General features: G+C 37.1%; 1 protein-coding gene across 7 annotated transcripts in view; it reads right to left on the bottom strand.

Annotated features, from left to right (window-relative positions):
• Positions 1-20088, bottom strand: part of EPHA7 (EPH receptor A7) — a 202450-nt gene that overhangs the window by 46677 nt on the left and 135685 nt on the right. For 2 of the 7 annotated variants that reach the window (XM_010403996.3, XM_010404004.3), the window contains exons 11-17: positions 16024-16209; positions 15403-15464; positions 14219-14428; positions 13001-13150; positions 8359-8552; positions 7092-7247; positions 643-5917 (exon numbers count right to left, since the gene is read on the bottom strand). In XM_010403996.3, coding sequence (XP_010402298.1) covers positions 5803-5917; positions 7092-7247; positions 8359-8552; positions 13001-13150; positions 14219-14428; positions 15403-15464; positions 16024-16209 — 1073 coding nt within the window. In that variant the 3' untranslated portion in view covers positions 643-5802. Of the gene's footprint in view, positions 1-642; positions 5918-7091; positions 7248-8358; positions 8553-13000; positions 13151-14218; positions 14429-15402; positions 15465-16023; positions 16210-20088 lie in introns of those variants that run through there. The other 5 variants (XM_010403976.3, XM_010403987.3, XM_010404019.4 and 2 more) reach the window with 3 other exon arrangements.

Raw genomic sequence — 20088 nt, 5'->3', positions numbered from 1 at the left:
TCCTTTCATGTCTCGATTTCAAGTCTGCTTGAATGAGTTGTGTATTACCAGTTGCTTTCCCATCTGTCTCAATTTAGTCTCTTTGACAAATTCCAATCTGGCCTGAGGAAAAATCAGAGTACTGAAACCACTCCACATTCCATTATTAAGTATATTATATTAACAGTGTCTCTTTACTTAAAAAATCTTCACACTCCTTAACTCTCCTGTCAGCAATGTCTTGTGGAGCCCTACAACTCAGACATTCTGAATGACTTCACGGCTCTCTTTCCATTCCCTCCCATCTTCTGACTTCTCACCACGTACAAAAGTGAGGGTTTTCCTCCATAATTTCTAACCTTTCATAATCTTGTTGGATGTAACCTACAGGGTCTACACATCACTCCTTTCACTTTCAAACTGCCTAACCCTTATCCACCCTGAAAGTACTCTGAGAATTTCATGGATCTTATGGACATGCTAATTTTATCCCTTAGCCTGTCGCAACAGATTTGGCTCTAAATGCACGTGTCAATTATTGTAACTTAGAAGTCCCACAAAACCAAATCCAGAGGAAAAACTCTCACAAAATTAGCTTGCATTCTGCCACTACTCTTTTGTCAGGATACTGCAGATTTTGTGCCTATGATTTAATCATTTATATTTTTCAAATCCCTATATGGAATATGTTACAAAAATGGGGAACCCTGTTATACTTTGGGTTTCACAGGCCATTTGTTGGATGAGGTTTTTCTTTCTTTCTTTTTTTTTTTTCCCCTAAACTGTTGTCATTTCATCTCTGCTTTCCCATTCCTCCCCAATCCATTTTTGCAGGAACTTTAATTGTAGAACCGCCTATTTCCAAGTAAATAGAGGGCTGCATTATGCAAACAATAAAGATACCTGTTTAAAAGTAATTGTTTGGCTATATTTGAATCCCTTAAGAGAATATGAGAAAAAAATATAGGCTACAGCCCAGGATTTCATGTTTTACTAGAAATTTGTTTTAGACTAAGACTTTTGAGTAATCTTGCAAATCTCAAATCTACCATATGCAGGTCCATTACAAATTAGTGGGGGGAAAAATTTTGCCTGTTTCCATATATCAGTTAATTGATCAGAAGCACAGTCCTAACATGTCCTGAAGATGGAGAAACCCTGTTGTGATAACTGCTCAGAATATAATAGCACCAACTGTCTGAATACCCCTGCAGCACCTGCTGCCAGAATGGCTCTTGGGCAAGAATTTGTATTGTACTTTCCTAAAACAGCGCTTGTCATTCTGTATGGAATCTGTTCTCTTCCATGAGAACTTCAAATGTCACTTGTTTAAAATAAAACAAATAGGAGAAACAACCCAACCAACAAACAAAACTCACCAAAGCCCAAATGCATATCATGAGCACATCAGTTTTTAACCACATGCAAGGGAGGCAATGAATTAAGGATGTTTTAGCTCTAACATGTAACAAATATGCTTTTAAAAGGTGAAATGACCATTTTTTGGCCAAGTTGCCCTTCACTCCTTTCACACAGGCAGTGAACTGCTTCATGCCGTTACTGGGCAACAGAATGTTAGCTGAACCTGCTCCTGTGGCAGGGTGTCTCTGTATCTCCTGGCACAATGGCTGTAGTGACACGAATACCATCTCAGCAGTAACCCAAAAGTCATGGAATTTAAATAATTCTCAAAATTGCTGCATATGAATTACTTAGAAAGTTAAGGACAAATTATTATTTTTTTTATTTCAACTACTAACCAATAAATGTAAAAAAATACCAACAACAAAACAAAAATAAACCCCTTCATCCCCCACATTAAAGCAATAGTTTTTGTAACATTCAAAACAGTGGAAACTATTCATTGTATATTACTATTAGTGGAGAAAAGCAAATTTAATTTAAAATCAATTTTTCAAACTCCCTCAGTGGATGCCAGATAATTCAAGCTTAAACAAATATAAAAGACCTCATTTTAAACTGAAAATAATACAGACAGAGCTCAATTATTGAGATATTAAGGGCAACATTCAATTTGAGATACATTTAAGCATCTTTGCCTCCTGGAGATTTTTACATGACAAGGCTTTAGATAAACATGGTTTTGCAAACAGCAACTATCATATCTGATCACATAACCTCTGGACTAAAGCAGTATGTCAGCAAATATTTCTGATTATTTAAAATATTAAATGACTGTAATTTACTAGGCAGGTCTTCCTCAGAACAATCACAGAAATTTTCAAGAATTTATATCCACATACAAAAAGCATTTAGATGACCTGTTACAAGCCTCTGAATAATAATAATAATAATAGTAATTAAAAAAATCACTTCTCTCTGTGATAAAGCCCAGTTTAAATACATTCTGGGATATACCAGTGGTGGAGGAGCTGCCTTTCTACGACACTCGGCTTACAAGGAAAACTGTAGCAGCCAAGGACAGATAGGGTAGGAATCACTTTACCTAACTTTAGCTATATAGATATTAGATGCCTAATTTAAGCTAATCATCTGGCTTCCCTCTACAGCTAATGGAGATAAGCATTCCCAGAGGGAGATTCATCCTGCTTTTCTTTAGGCATCTCTCTTCTAGATGCTTGTAGATGGATAAAGTCAAGAAAGATCAGCCTCACTGACAGCCTGGCAATCTGTCATTAGCAATGCACAATTTCCAAATTCTTTGAAATGAAGCCAGAACTGAATTTTTTTTTCATCATTTAGCCTTTCATTCTCCCTGTGACCCAACTTTTTCTTCAGTTCCTCCCATGAACATCAACTTTCTCTGGCACTTTATTTTTCTTACCCTGGACTGTGTTTTTTGAAACCTGGGGAACTGCAACCAATGTCAATATGTTGCTGCTCTACCAGTTACAAATCAATTTACATGCATGTGCTCTAAATGCAGTAATGATCTTAACATATAGATAAGTTATCTGATTGATTGCGGTTGATTGCGATTGTGCTTTCTGGGTCTACTCTACCACTTTCAAATGTGTAAAAATCTGTGGCAACATTAAGGCAGTCAAGGTATATAGATGAATGCTAAAATATATTTACTATTCAAAGAAGATGGCTTAAATCAAACCAGGAAAATTAAGGAAGAAATATCATTAGGGCCCTCACTTGTACATGTGTGAGCCCAAGTCACCACACATGCTTCGAGGCCTCTGTGCTTCAGAATATTGAACAAGTCCTAAAGGTGAAGCCTGGCCTCAATTCTTTTGCATTTAGGGTTCGTAGGTTCTCAGCAATACCAGCATTGCTGCATTGCACCTTTGATGACCAAGCCCTTGGAAACAGTAGCCGAGATTTATAAGGAAGCAGGTGTCTAAACTTAAGACTGCTAAATTCTTAGCTGGGTGCCTAAAGCAGCAACAAGACTGACAAGCACCCTGCCCAGCTGCCCACAGACGCTCACCCCAGTAGTGAGGCACTTAGCATTTGTTATAACACAAAATGGATGTTTATTAATTGTGTATTTATTAATTGTGTTCTAATGGTTACTTGAAATGCCTTGTCCGAGTGCTTGCGTGCACTAATTTCAATATTGGGCATGCAGTCTACTCTGCATCTTACTCCTACAGTGTTTTTAGAAAATTAATTTTAATAGTTAAAAAAACATCTTGAGCTGCATACGTGAAAATAACTCCGTTTCTACTGAATGACAATCTAATACGAAATAAGAATAGTCACCTTTTTTTCTTACTCTGCCCAAATCCAGGCAATAAATTAGGCTTCTCAGCATGACTGTAAAGTGCTGTGAATTGTATAAACAATCATATATGGACACTGAAAAATAACCCTTATGCACATTGCATTATAGTTCCAAAAATATATTTACAGTCTATTACAAAGATTACAAATGGAAGTGTCTATGTATCGGGATTATGCTAGTTAAAAGCTTTTTACAGATTTTCTTCAACAAAGGTGGGGGGGAACAAAAAATTAGTATAACCAAACTTTTCTAATGAAACAAATAAATAAAATGACAAATATAACACTGTACAGTGATCTAAAAAAAGGGAGAAAAAAGGAGGGGGGAAAATGATGCATTTAAGTTTTTGATAACTATCTTTGGTCCTAAATGTGGGAAAACACGTTATGTAGCACTGAATATACATGTTTGTTTGTGATGCTCTGCAAGTAAAATAGAAAAATATAGTGCATTTTCAATGTATTCAGAGCTCACTACACATAAATGTGTGTACAAAACAAGACAGTATAAATAAAATTTACAAGTTTTACAAAGGAACATTTACAAGGTTTTTCTTTTGTTTTTATTTTTTTTGTGTGGATGCCCACATTATGAAACCAGACCAATTTATGACTGATCCCTGGGATCTTTCTCTATCAAAATCAATAGAAGCAGCCCAATTCTCTTTGGAAGTACAGCATTTCGTTGCTGGGGTAGTTCACAATTTTCAGATTTTTTTTTAAAGCATTTCTCTCTGGTTCATATACATTCTTGCAATATCTGTAAAGACACTGTTCATTATTGCTTATGGTAATTAAATATTTTAATCGAACAAAATTTATATATAAGTAAATGGTGTAAAAAGATATTCCATAGAGCAACTACCTTTGCATCTCTGTTCCTGATGAATGACTGCTGTGTCTATGTGACCACGCACACGCATGTTTGTTCAGAGCAGCAAAAGCTTGTAAAAAAATTGAAAATTTTGAACTGCCCCTTGTCTCATGCTCTACAGTTCTCATATAAAAGCTATTGTCCTTATTCTGACAGCTGGACTGCATACGGCTTAAACTCATAGAAAATATACACCAGCTATTTCTCTTAGATTTGCTAATGCAGAGTACTGAAAAAAAATGTGATGTGCTCAGATTAAATGGTTTAGGTAACACTGGAGAACTGCACCCGTGTTCTGAGACACCCCTACAATCACTTGTCCATTCAATGCTCTGTCTCAGCAGGTTTACAGCTGCAGATCTACATCTTAGAATATATCTCAGTTTAACTCTAGTCCATTAAAATCATCTTGCAAACAATTTGCTAAAAGTGCCTAGAACTACTTAGGGGTCATTATTGCTTTTCTTTTTCTTTACTTTTTTTTTTCTCTTTTATTTTCTTTTAAAAGATAGCATATGTATAACCTTAAAAAATTCTTTAAAAAATATCAGAGCTCTTGGCAACTTGCATTTTCCTGACTCCCTGCCAATTAGCTAGCCATGTCAATACGGTGCTGATTTAACAAAAGGAAATGGCACAAAAGGATACCAAAGTTCGGATAGATATACATTGCTTGGTCATGCTTCTTAAATCTCTAGGAACTCAAATAATCCTTCAGAGGTACCCAGTGTAGTAATGTGTCATTGAATTAGCACTAGAAAGGTCCAAAGATATAAACATCATACTAAAAGAAAGTCTTTATGAAGAATAAACACAAATGATTAAAAAAAGATTCAGAAATCACAGATTTAAGGAAAATATTTTGTTGAATTCAACAATAATATCATGATTTTATCTGACAAATATATTCTTTTTTAAATTTTTATGTACATTTAAAAAGTCTATTAGATAAAAAGGAGGTTAGAGAGCTCAAGGTGTTTGTATGTTTATTCAGGTAGTACTTTGTTTATTGTCACTGCTGTTTTCCTTGCCACCACTGGTGGATCCTAATTCCCTTTTCATAAATTCTGGTGGCACTTAGGAGTTCAAGTCTGTAGGTGCTTCTTGTAGCTCTTCTATTCACTGCAGGAAGGACCCAGGAAATCAAGTGTCTTCTAGCAGCACTTCATATATACTGAAGGCCAGTGCTGTTCTCTCAGTCTGTCACCTCCCTCATAAGGGAGAAATGTCTATCACACTTGGATGCCAGTGCCGTGTAAATGTAGCATTTGTGCTCTCATAGTCTGAATGCTGCTCATGATTTTCTTTTGATGGCCAACCAACGTGATCCCTAAACTCATCACATCCCTGGGGAAGATAAATGCGTACATTGTTAATTTTTCAACTTAGACTGCTATTGTATGGTATTCAACTGTGAGTCAAAGCTACGCAGTGGTTTGGACTACAGGTTTCTGATATTGAAGCTATGCTGTAACCTCAGCTCAGTACTGGGAAGTTCAAATAGACACTGTTCAACCTCTCAGCGAGGAGTGCAATTACATGACAAGTGTCATGTAATTACACTGTGTGGGTCTCCACATCTGAGAAGGAGGTCAGTATGTTTTGCATTATGATAATCTTTTATTGTGGCTTTTAAGGACACCCAAAGACAAAGACACGTCTCTTGTAAAATACTTCAGGTGGCTTTCAGGACAAAGTTATATATAAATACAAGATTTTGGGGATCGTAGCCTGTTTCCTAAAGAGATGCCTAGTGAAAGCCTTTGCATATTGACACATACCCATCATGCAAATGAATGGGGAGCAGCAGTTTCAACTCCACCCCTGCTAGTGCTAGAAGCTTGTGGACTCTGATGACAGTTCCCAAGCTATAGGCTGAGAGCCCTAGTGACACCAGGCAGATAAGAATAGGGTAGAAATCTTGAGAATATTGGGTTAGAAACTTGTTTAGAAACCCACTGCTCTCTAAGAGGAATTACATGTGTTTGGCAACCACCAGGACAAGAAAGTTGTTTGCAGGGTGCCAAGAAGACCTGTTTTAAGATGACAGTACTGATACAGGCCATGCTTGCCTTCAGAAAACTGTTTTGCTTCTACAGACTTATCCTGATGCAAAGTCCTGTCTTGCAGGACACAGACAGCCCCCAGCCAATTAGAAGAAAATTCCACATCTTCCCAGAACACATTGGGAAAAAGGTACCAATTAGGTGGTGGAGGCAATGTGGTTATTTTCCTATACATACGTACTTTGAAAGGGGCCACATTCTCCTTCATATTCTAGTCCTTTTGTGTTATTTCAATTGGTCTGAAAAGCAGGGAAAAAAATGATGCCACGCAGAGGTAGCAGGGTGTTTGCCCTTTCATGAGATGCTCTAATACAACAACATCAGCTGCTAAAACGGCTGGTTTGACCCCAAGTACAATGTCTGTACTCAGGGTAAAGTTTTGAAATTGAACATTGCGTATTATTTTACCTAGAAATTCCCTAAATGCAAGTTAAACATGCCCAGTACTAACTTACTCAATAGTCATCCTGGCAACTGATTCAAGAGAGTTGTAGCCTGCTGCTGTGAAATTATCCTTATATCTTTCCATCTTAATAGCTTGTAACCATTCGCCTACGGAGCAGAAAGTGGTAAAATCGGGAGTGTTCTGGTCCAGAAGAGGGCTAATTGGTCTATGGAGAAGGAAAAAGGAAAGTAAGTTGTTTCCAAAGAGAGTAAAACATCAGGGAGTATTTAGCAAGGTGAGAGTCAAATGAGTTTTGGGTATTAAAAATGTTGAGAGTAGAAAGTAATAGGCCTTTATACACAGTTTAGATTATTCTGTGAATAGCTCGACTACTCTGTAGCTCACAATATGTACTTCCTAAGATTATTCACATAAAAGATGAAAGGTCAGAGTGAGCAAAATCAGCCTAATGGACTACTGTTACCAACAGAAAATCAACCTTAATACCTAGCATGACAGCTGCTGTCTATGTTGCTGAGTAAAATAAAGATGCTATTCTTTTATGCATCTTAGAAAATATAGTAGTAGCTATTCCCATTTTTCAATTGGATGGGACAAAACAAAGACAAGGGAAGAGCAGAGACACAAAGTTGCTTAAGGTCACACAGCAAATCAGTCAGTAGAAGAATCAGGAGCAGAACACAGGCCAGTTGATTCCCTAGTGCAGTGATCTAGCTAGCAGATCAAAAGATTACCATGATTAAATAATTCACCTGAAATTTATGAAGAAGCCATTAAAAACTACATCATGAAATACAATGAGATGCAATCACTGAAAGGAGTTAAAAGCCAGAAAATGAAAGATAAAAATCTAGAGTGTAGCATGTCAAGGTACATTGGCCAAGCATGAGTATTGTTAATTACTATTTCTACTGTAGCAGTTTCCTAGGGCAAGGGATGCATCATATAAAACTATAATAGACAATGATCCTTGCCCTCCAGACTTTATGATTTTAAGAAACAAGAAAAACATAGACTAGTGGTGAGAGTGTGGAAAGAGTGATGAGCAAGCTGTAGTTTACTGAGAAATGTGTTAGTTCTGCGATATTTACTTTGGTTGGTTTTTTTTTTTTTTCCCCCCTAAGAAAGTCCTTTTTGGCTTTATTTAGCATGGTAAAAAAGAAGGGCAAATGAGGGAAGAGAAGAACGGGGAACAGAAAGAAGGGGGAACTGAAAGACAGATGAAATAAGTGTGAACTGGAACCAGCCACCAAGCAGAACATCCAGAGCCCAGCCATGTGCACCATCATAAGAACACACACTAAAGCTTTTCTTACCTGCTACAGGTTCCCAGTGGGGTTTTCAAGCTGTTTGGATTTCTAATCATTTTGTCCAGAATGCCAACTATCTGCTCAAACTTTGGCCTTTCACCGCGTTCCTTCTGCCAACAATCCAGCATCAGCTGGTGCAGTCCCGCTGGGCAATCCATGGGTGCTGGCAAACGATAGCCTTCTTCGATTGCTTTTATAACCTAGTAGCCAACATAGTTAATCATTTTTCATCAACAGTAATTTAAAGAATGTGTACTGCTACCCAGTTCAAATAGATAAGAAAAAATAAAATAAAAACCTAAAAAACAATAAACTGAAATTTGCCATCAGTGTTGCAAAAATATGAGTCTGTTGTTTGGACACTAGCCTTCAGGTTTTCAAATAATTTCCCCAGCTTCATCTTTGGGCTTATTAAGCATATTGTTCTATATGTGCAGAACATAGCTATATTACCTAGACAAGTGAGTTGCGGGGAACAACAATTAAATTCACCAAGGGAGCAACAGATAGATTGATAAATCGAGTTATTTCAGAAAGCATTATTACTTGCCCCAAGGTTTTTATGAAAGAGTGTGTGGTAGAAGCAACAGACTTTTAAATGGATAGATATCTGTGCATGCACATATAAAATACAAGAAGCCTGCAGGTATTATGAAAGGATCCAAGAAAAATGTGTAGCAGATAGAAATTGTTAGGGAAAAAAGTTGTATTCTATGTCTAGCTATGTTATAGTAATGATAAAGCAGCAGAACTGTGCCATGTGAGAGAGAAGGACCTGGGTAAATGCTATTTTAATATATCACAGAAAGTTAGATTTAATAAAAGATGCTGCTAGATGATGATATGATCAAAGGAGAGCATAAATGTCTGAACCAAGAATTACACCCACCCGTTGACTTCCTTAGCCAAGTCCATTTGGATTTAAGTAAAAAATAAAAATGGATAAAGTAAAATCACAGCAAACTGCTGTAAACCTTGAGGGCAGAATAAAAAAGCACATCAGGAAGCAAGGCAGATAAGAAAAGCTAGTGAAAAAGGGCTAAAACACTGTTCATGGGGGATTTCAAGTATACTGACATTGACTGACAGAGCAGCATTAGAATTGCTAAGGAAGGGTGCTTGTTCCTGAAGGGGAGTGCATAGGACTGTCTTGTCCCTCATTTAGTAGAAAAAGCAAGATCATAAGCTGTTCTGGATGTAATTCTGCAAAGCAGATCTGGTATAATAAACAAAGTTAGTGAATATCCAGGTTTTTAGTAAAAATAATAACCTCAAACAGAAAATATTCTGTAGGTTGTGTGAGAAAACGCAAAAGCGGTGGACTGCAAAGTAGAACTGCAGACAATACAGAATGACCTTCAAAAAGCTGGCTGAAATCCAGCCAGGTTTTGTATCAAAACCTTTTGCATAAAAGAAATTTTATGAAAAGAGAAGGCATAGCCCAGTGGTAGGGCACTGACTGCAGGTTTGTGTCACAGAATGTCCTTCTGACCTCAGGGAAGTTGCCTCATCTCCCTAGGCCTCAGCTTTCTCTCTGAACATTTAGAATGACAGTACTGTCCTACAGCTCAAAAATGACTGAGAAATATTCAATTCCTGCAGAAACACTCACACCTTGAAGAATGAGTGCAGTGACCTTTTAGAAACGCTGAAGTTGTCTGTCAGAGAGGGTGTGGAGAGAGGTTTTCTGCAGAAGAACAGGGAAATTGGAAGAACAGAACTACATAGGAAAGAAAACATTAGAAGTAAAATGTAAGATCCTTTAGAGCTATATTAAGAGGAAAGAGAAAAGAACAGCCCCTTATGCTTAAAAGTAGTAGTGAAATAAAAGTGAAAAATAAGCTACAGTGCATACAGGACAATTGCTGTGCTGTGAAAAGTAGTGCAGAAATTTTTGACCTTCTAAACAACAAAAGGTATTAAGCACTTTGAGCATGCCACATATGATTTACCAAAAATGAAGTAGTTGCTTAAGAAGTCAGAAGACAAAGATCACCAATGAGGAATGAAAAAGTAGGTGCCAGCAACAACAATGCAACCACCAAAATATCCAATACCCTTAGAACTGGCAAACTTTCTACATAAGAATCCAAGAATGTAAGGGAGAGTGAAAACATGAATAAAAGGATCAGAAAAGGAGTTTTGCCCATTCACTACAATCTGCAGAGAAACCCAAAGAGAAGCGGGAATCAAGATGAGATATTGTTTTTGGAAGGCTTTGGTGATACATCAGAATCAGCTTCTCTGATGTATATTTGCAGCAAGAAGGGTGAAAATGGAAATATAAAACAATGAGTCAGCTAGAGATGGATGGAATTGCTGTGAATATCCAAAGCATTAAAAAATATTCTAAAATATTGATAAATAAAGGGCGACAAGTGTCCGCTCTGCTAAGAAAGGAGAAGGTGGGGTTCAAAAAACCCAGTACTCAAAGATAATGAAACAGATGCAGGATTTTTTTACTTTTTTTTTAATAAGCAAATCTACAAAGAGAAAACAGCTGGAGTTCTTACTAATAGAATTGATTTATATTATTTACACTTCCCACTTTGTTTTTGAAATTCTGCTTTTGCTGCAAAAAGAGTAAAAGGGAATACTGTTAAGACTGTGCTTTTATCATAGCCAGGCTATCTGAGGATGTAAAGCAGAATATAAGAGGACCGTGTCTGTTCACTTTAAATACTGGATGCCAAAAAGGAAGTATTGAATATGGGCAACTGGACAATGTAATGTTGTAACTGTGATTATGGTCATATAATAGTAATACAAATTAATGATTATAACAATGGTAAGCAATCCAGAAGTGTAGCCTTGCTCTTTACTGAAGAACTAATCTGCACTCAGGTCAGCAACAAAATGAGAGCAAAGAACATCAGCAGTCTAATAGGGGCATGGGGGTTTGAGGGCTACTCTTACTAGCAAGGATTAAGCTGAGGTGAGCCCACTGCTCAGGGAAGTTGGGGCAACTCTGTCTATCATCTGTGCTCAGCCTGCTGTGCCTCTGCAGGGAGTTTGTAGGACGAGTGTTCTTTTGGGGCACCCTAGCTCCAGGTCATTGCTAAAAGTAGGGTTTTGCTTGAAAAGAGTTCACAATGCAAATATGTATCTTGCATCAGTCTAAAGCAATGACTTAAAGGAAGAAGGGCAGAATTAAAGAAATGCCATCTAAAGATCCAAAGTCAGGGAGGCCTGTTATTTAGGAGAGCTGGTCTGGTCAATGACTACACCCACATCCACTTTTAGGCAAAATGATACACTTAAAATATATAAAATGAGTGCAAAATTAGAAGGACACATTTAGAATTTTTCATTCCCGTTAAATACTCCAAGTGGTGGTGACTTTGAAGGAGAATAAATAACAAAGCATTAGGGGATTCTAAATTTTTGCATCATGGATTATCTATGGGCTTGGTAGGATGTGTATATGATGTGGGAGGACATGCTTGAAGATCACAGCATACAAGAATATTTGGAATTATTTTACCAAGCAATTGATGCATCTTTTAACTATGTGCTATTGAAGGTTATCATGAAAGATGCTAAAAAGGGATAAAACTGTAAGAAGTGGCAATTAGCTATTTTTTGAAAGAGGCTCAGTCATGCGCTTTACATGCAGTTTTCAACAGAAGGAATACTGTTCAAAATCTAACAAGAAGCAAAAATATATCAAAATTTCTCCTCTATTTAAAAGTTTTTCCTTATTGTTCCCTGAAAGATAGGTAAAGTTTGCCTTTGAGGCATCTTATATTCCTGTCAGACTTCTTTTATGTTTGAATCTAGTACAGAAGGAAGGTGTCAAAAGAAATGAAACTCTACTGGGTGTCTGGGGAATGTAAATATTTCTCTTTCTCTGCCCCAAGGACTTGTTTGCCCATATTTTGACAGTCCATGAAATCTTTGACACTGAGACCTGTCAAATATTAACAACTTTGCACTGTGCCAAACTGACTCATCATCTACACTTTTATCTCTTTTTTTCAACTTTGATGTTGATCATTCAATCAAAAATTAATATAACAATTAAAAAGCCCACTCAAGCCCCACCTGAAAATGAGACTCTTTCTGACATCTCTCACATCTGTATGGCTTTTTCCTGTGTAATTTCTATATTAATAGATACTCCTGTCAGAAATAAAGATTAACACCCATCTGTTCTATTACTGCTGACCTGTTGCTCTGGATCATATTTTATGCAAACAAGGGTACTGTTAAATCATCATAATTAAGTTGAAAAACCAAGGTAGGTCATTAACTGCCAGTCAGACTTTTAACAACTTTTTTCAAATGATTAATCATTGCTCTAAGGTCAGAAACCTCAGAATTATTTTTATTAAAAAAAATTAATTCTTTCCATGCTCAAGCACAGTAAAGTCAAGAGCACATATTACTATTTTTGATGTTTCAGTTTTAATTGATACTAAGGACAAAAAACCTACAATATCCATGTGGCAGAAGAAAGACTTTGATTTTGGTAAAAAGTGAAAGCTCTGTAACTTTTTCATTTTGTGACAACCATACCGTACTTTGATAAATCTTATTTCTAAACCAGCATTTTATGTATTTATAGTGAAATAGATATGTATGTGTTTACAATGCGTAATTTTTGTTTTACTAACACACACGCACACTCGCAACCAGACAAACCTACATCTTGATTTGACATGTCCCAGTAAGGCCGTTCTCCATAAGACATTACTTCCCACATAACTATTCCATAACTCCACACATCACTGGCTGATGTAAATTTGCGGTACTGAATGGCCTCTGGAGCTGTCCATCTCACTGGAATTTTTCCGCCCTATGAAAAAAAAAAGGAAGAAAAAGTTCTCTTTTTCCCCCACAGAATTTTCGTATCATCTTCCATAGAATGCATTTATAATTATTTCCATCAACATCAAAAGCAGCACTTACATGATCTGCTATGTTTGACTGATTGCAGAATTTTCCAAGGTGTCTACATAAGTTTAGCATCTTAAAACACTTGGAACATAGACACTTAGATACTTGTATAAGCTAAGTTGGATGTGCTTATCTCTGGAAGTGCTTATCCACTGATTTTAAAGGGCTGCTTAGATGTCTGATTTGCACTAGCCATTTAACTCCTGGCTGGCTGAAGCTAGGTGAGGGGAATCCCAACCTGTACATATAAATCCAACTGACTTGTCGTATGGCTCCTCTGAAATCTTGGTCTGACATTTTTAAAGCAGGATTCCACTTAGAGCCCAATGGAAGGAGTGACAGCTGTGAACACCGGTGTGGTTTCCTGGATCCCTGTGCCTGTTGGAGCAGATTCCAGCAGCCCCTCCTTCCCTCAGCATGAGAAAATAGGTACAGGGAGGCCCCATGGGTGGGAAAGTGGAGCTGGCTCAACAAAAGAATAAAGAGCATACTGTGCCTGATGAATGCGTATTTAAGAAAAGCGTCCCACCCAAAAGCAAGGGAAAATACAGGAGTTGAGCTTTGTCACAGACTAGCCTCAAGCTAGTCAACCATTTGGTGAGATAAAATCTAGTCTGAAAAATAGTAATAGCCTACAAATATTTTAATTGACTCATAGTAAATTAGATGTTTAAAATTTTTGTGGGTAAAGCTTCCTTATTTGTTCAATCAAAAAAATCATGAGGATTGGAATAATGAAGATACGGTACAAAAGTTTTAGAACTTTATCAAATAAAAATGCATGTTCTTACAAAAATATTATTTCCTAATTAGAGACAGATTTCTGCAGAGATTGTTCCTTTTGATTGGTTAACATCTCCCAAGGAATTAAAGTATTTCTCTTATCCTTTTATCTATACCCTCCAGAAGTACCCTTCTTCTTAATAACCACATCTCAAAATTATGAAAACCCATTGATTCATCTTACGGTTGTAGTGTAGACAGCCTCTGGATCATCTTCTATAACTCTGGAAAGGCCAAAGTCTGATACTTTACAAACAAGGTTGCTGTTGACAAGAATATTGCGTGCTGCAAGATCCCTGTGTACATATCCCATATCAGCCAAATATCTCATTCCAGCAGCAATTCCTCTCAACATTCCCACTAGCTGAATGACTGTAAATTGCCCATCATGTTTCTGGAGGGAAGAAAGGAGCAGCAATTCTTGTTAGTATGGCTGAGGAGAGAAATAAGAATTAGTTTTATGACTTTAGCTTTCTATTTATTTACTCCTTCTGTGGCAAAGAAACTCACTTCAAACACACTTTCTTCAGAGATAAAGCAATACATCCAGTTAAGAAATCTGTGAGTAATTAATGTTCTGATAGTAACAAAACTTGCTAACCACTATACATTTCACGCTAACTCGTGGCAAGTCTCTTCTAAGAGGGATTTTCTAATGAAGATTTCCTAATGTTCCTAGAGCTTGCTGCTATGCTCTCAGAATAATTATTTGTATCAATAAAATAAGAATGATCTCCTTATTGTAACCCCAGCTACCGATAATTTTCATTCACAGCTTGGAGGTTTTTTTTAAAAAATATATTTTCTGTTCTCTATACAGTATTTACACATCATCTCACACTGTCTTGCTTACCTGGTAAGGAGTCAGAACTGGAGAGTTCAGAACACACTTAAAAACCACTCAATCGTTCTGAATTTGCATTTATTTTTTCTTTGTTCATCTCTTAAACAGAATCATAGTTCATTTAGGGATTCTTTTATGCTGATTTCTACCATGCTGACACAATAAAATTCTGCTCCCAAAAGGCAGAAGACTGAGCTTCAGGTATCAGTGGTTTTAATTTCAACTGGTGGCTATAATAAAACCCACCATGTATATGCCATGCTAAATCACATAAATTCCTAGAATGTCCCCACATGATCCTGTCCGATCCTCTCATTTTTGATCTGGTTTTGCTGAAATAACAGAGAGCTGCTAGTATTTTTCAAAACTCCATTTCAACCTGAAAACCATTTAAATCATATGACTATCATGCATGTATACGTCTATATATATATAAATATATGCCCAAGTATAAGAAACATTTTTAAAAAGTGCCAATATATAATATATGTCACTTTTATATAAGTTTTCGTTTTGGTACTCACCCTAAGAAATGCATCTAAGGCCCCATTCTCCATGTATTCTATTACAATCATGACTGGTTTCCCTGAAAGAAAAGAAGACAGATATTTGAGAACTGTAAAACAAATGGAGGGCTTTTTTTTGATAAAGCACACGTTATTCCTTTGAAGGACTGAATTATTCAGACATTGAACATTTCTGAGCCCTCCAGCACTGTTAGAGAGCTCTAATTTCTTAAATATCTGCATGGAAAGTGGTCATGATTCACAAAATCGAACCATACAAATCAAAACGTCAGTGTGTTCTCCTAACTCCTGCTGTGTGAACAGGACTCTGGAATAATGACACTTCAGATAATATGAAAGGACATGAGAAACCTTATCTCTCTGCATGGTCTTTGAGGCTAAATGAAACTAGAAAAATAATATGTTTCAAAGTACTTCATCTTTTAATCATGCGTGCATCTAAATCTTTTTCCTCAGGTTGTAGCATAAAGTAAGTATTGTTTTAGTTAGTTACGCATCAGGAGAAAATCCATTAGGAGTGTGCAGTCTGTTTATAATTTGAATCTTTGACCACGAATAAGGCAGAGTAATTTCTGCCATCGTTTTGTTATTTGACTGACAGACTGAGCTGCTGCTTACCTCTGGTAACGACTCCTTCTAAGTGAACCACGTTGGGATGGTCAAACTGCCCCATGATGCTTGCTTCACACAGGAAATCTCTCCTCTGCTTTTCAGTGTAGCCAACTTTCAGAGTTTTTATGGCTACTGCAACGTCTCTCTTGCCAGGAAGCTTTAGACGCCCACTACACACTTCACCAAACTCTCCTAAAATGAAGTAGATCAATGCTGAATTACTCTGAATACCAGTACTTTTTTTAGGCCTTGATTCAAATAGCCACCTAAGTGTGTGTTTAAATTTAACATGTTCATATTTGAAATGTATTACTTCAGCATGTGCCTTAAATGAATTGCTGACCCTTATGGAATAAACACTTCAGTTAAGCCAACTGACAGGACTGTTATTTGAATATTTTAAAAGACTTGTTAGTAATTCCTTGCATTTTTTTTAAAAATAGAAAATAAAAAATGAAGTGGCTCTCATAAGAAGACACTATTATTGAAATAGTTATACTATTCCTAAGTAAAAATGTCATTCTGCTCTACATGGTTTCCTTGCTATCTTTAGTTCCAATGGGCTTTTTTCTTTCAAAAGGCAGCTCTTGCAGAGCTGCTTTTAATTTAGCATCCTTATGGTGTTAAATGAAGCACTGCATTATTACCTTCAAGCAGGATAATTTACTTTACAGATTATGAAATGAAAGGTGTGACTTATAACAATTTTGTTACATTAAACAAACACAAGCAAATGCTGCAAGTCTGTAAAAGGTTCTAAACTAACAGACAATTAGAACTTGAAGAAGCCTGTGATAAAAAAGACCAAACAGCCAGAAAGAATACAAAGAGAAAGCCCCAACAACCAAATTTGGAAGACAAGTAATTCAAATCTATCAGACAGGAAAGAGGATGGAAGCATGTGAGATGTGGAGCTGAATGGCAATATATCTACCTCACTATTAACGAGATTATGAAAGATTTAAGAATTGTCCCTTGCCTCACAGCTGTGTCAGCAAAGTGCAAAAGTGAGATCTCCAGTTCTTCAGACAGGAAGAAAAATCTCCTTGTATACATAGAAGAAAAGGGTAGTAACATATCTTACACTGAATAAAAGGGAACATCTCTTTAAAAAGAAAGATTAACCACAAAAATATTTAATAATCTGGTACTTTGCAAATTCATCTGGAGTTTGAGAGATACGGTACCATGTCCCTCCTCCAAATCAAACCAAGTCAGAAATTTATTTCCTGCATGCCTGCGGAGTGCCTTAACATTAAGCTGTTACGTATACACAAGTATGCAGACACACCTACGTCTAAGACATGTTTCAGGATGAATGCTGAAAAAAATGAACTAGGCAAGACCTGCGCAGAGGGTTTGATTAGGGAATCCTTTTGGGAGAAACCTTGTGGGATCAGGACCTAAGTGGACATGCATGCTGGCAAGGTGTCTGGCTGTCAGTGAAGATAGTAATGCTTGGAAATTGGGCTGAATGCCTGAAGAGATAGATGTTGGAATGTTCTAATGGATGGGCTGCAAGAAGTCTTGTTTATGACACCGTCAGTATTTGAACACTACTGTTTTCCTATCAGCCCCAAGCAGGGCTTTGGGAAAGAAAAAAACAGTATTTGGGTCTTGGCTTCACAGTTTATCCAGAAGGGTAGAACTTTGACCATGCCTTTGACTATTTCCAACTGACTTGTCTGAGTAAACCTCCACTCAGTACGGCTCTTTTTACAAATCTTACAGGAGGTGACTGCATACAGAATCAAACTCCTGTCCCTCACATTCTATGCTAGCTGAACCAAGGTTAGCTCAAACCAACTCCATATACCTCTGTTAATACCATGCTGCACCTAAGCTAACTGACCACACAAGTGTTCTTGCCTGCACAGTATCCTCAACCATCCTTGGGCACTGAGCTAAGTATGCCACGAGGTATAGCTGTTACATACACAACAACAAGCCCCTAGCTTGATGCCTTAACCTCCCTCCTGCACTTCATTAGCAACACGGATGACTTTTAATGAATTCATCACTCACCTCACTCACAGCTCCTAGCCACAAGCACTTACTAAAGGACAACAATTTTCTCTAGCAGTACTTTCCAAAATTGTTTCATTTCATGCCGAAAACAAGACATGAGTATAGGAGTGCGTCTGTGTGTCTGTGATATTGCAGAGCCAGGTAATTAGGATACTTGGCACAGGAGACACTAAGGCTTAACTCCTTTCCAGCTCTGTGTGATCTAATTTTGATCGATTTCCAAAGGCAGATCACACACACTCGGGCAAACCAGAAACTTGAACTTGTATGTTATGCACTTCAGGACAGGATGCTAGCCAATAAACTACTTTTATTCCCAAGAAAATAGTATATTCCACTGAAATGATGCCCAAAAATAAACTGGCAAATATGACAACAAGAGAGGGAATACTGCACAGCCGCACAGCCACTAGCTCAGCATGTCAACAAAGCAGAGGCTAAAACAAAGGATGTGTGGTATGAACAACTAAACATAGTGGACACAATATTCTGTATCTGACAGGTGGCCGCAGCGGGATGGTAATGAAAATGTTGGCAAGGAAAGCACATATCCCTCATGCAAATTGAGCACAAGCATACTTGCACCCTGTTTGTGTCTGAGAGACGTGGCACTACTCAACAGTTGATGTGGCCAGCATTGGTGATGCATATTGAGATTGCTAAGTAGCTTTTCTGGTGCTGTCACTAGCAGAAATTCCATATTCTTCTTTGATGTATGAGTTTCAGCTGCTGTTTTGGGTCTGTTTGCTTCTGTTGTTCCTGGACTGCATTTCATCTCACTCCTGTTTGTTATTTACATCAACAGGTTAAATAGCATACACAATATGCTTTCACCACTGCACTCCTAATTAACTTTCTTCAAAATGACCACTGACAAACGTTAGTTATTTTTGCTAACAGTTCTACTCATTAAAATCAAGAATAAATTCATCTGCAGTCAAGAAAATTAACATTCTGGATTTTGTCAGTGAAAATGCATTTTAAACTGTATACTCTGCAGCTCAAGTGTTTTCAGCATTTTTCTCAGAAGGCATTAGCAAAATCCAACTGAATATATCTTTGTGCTCTGAAACTGTTGCTATGCTGGTAGCTTTTTAACTCAAAGCAAAAGATAAAGCTCAGCAATTTTTCTATGCTAATCTTGCATATTGCGTATTTATTAGAAGAGATGCTGCCATTCCAGCATCACAAAAATTACTAGTTAGGAAGGGCTGGATTCTTATGCTCTTACTCATCGAAGGAATAATTTGCTCAGCAGTGTGGTTAATTTCAATGCTACTATTCCTTGATTAAGACATGACTCGACTGAGGTTACTTTATAAAGGCATTGTGAATTCTAAGTGTAAAGATTGTTTTACAGGTAAAATAACTTATTCTAGAGATATTTCTTCTTCTGTTTTTAAATAATACCACAACATGTAATTTACTGTACCAAACTACAGGGTGATTTTAGAAGTATTCTACTAATACTTATATAAAACAACAGGAAAGCAAAAGAACATTTCCTCCAGGAATCTGAAGTATTTGATATTTTTCTTACTCATGGAAACTTAATTTCACTACATGGAATAGTGCAATAAAAATGTCACATATCTTATTAATGCAAACAAATGAAACTGCCTTTTTAGAGCATGAACACCATGGCTTAAGTAGGTGGTAGACAGTTCAAGAGAAAAAAAAGCAATGTAGTGCTGGTGCAATTACAATCAGTCATAAGAAGTTAAACAATAACTTTTTGTATTCATAAAATATCAAAAAGAAAAATTGTAGAAGGAAAAACAGCCTTAGGGCAGATTTTGTTACACAGAAACAAGACCTTCCTACTCTCTATTTAAGATTTGGTACTGCAGCCAGTTTTCCTTACTCACACGAACAAAGCTGCAGAGGTCAAAAAGCCCCCTTGCAAAAGGCAAGTGAGCAGAATTTGCACAAATGCCTACTGCCTTTACTGTGACAGTAAATAACAGGCAGCAAGACTGGCCCACTCCCCCAATTCCAATTTTAACAGCAGATACATGATTAAAAACCCGTAAGCTTTCAATG

Source organism: Corvus cornix, chromosome 3 (assembly GCF_000738735.6).
Source record: "Corvus cornix cornix isolate S_Up_H32 chromosome 3, ASM73873v5, whole genome shotgun sequence".
NCBI classification, from domain to species: Eukaryota; Metazoa; Chordata; class Aves; order Passeriformes; family Corvidae; genus Corvus; species Corvus cornix.
The sequence above is the reverse complement of the archived record's forward strand: the minus strand, read 5'-3'. Positions and strand labels throughout refer to the sequence as shown.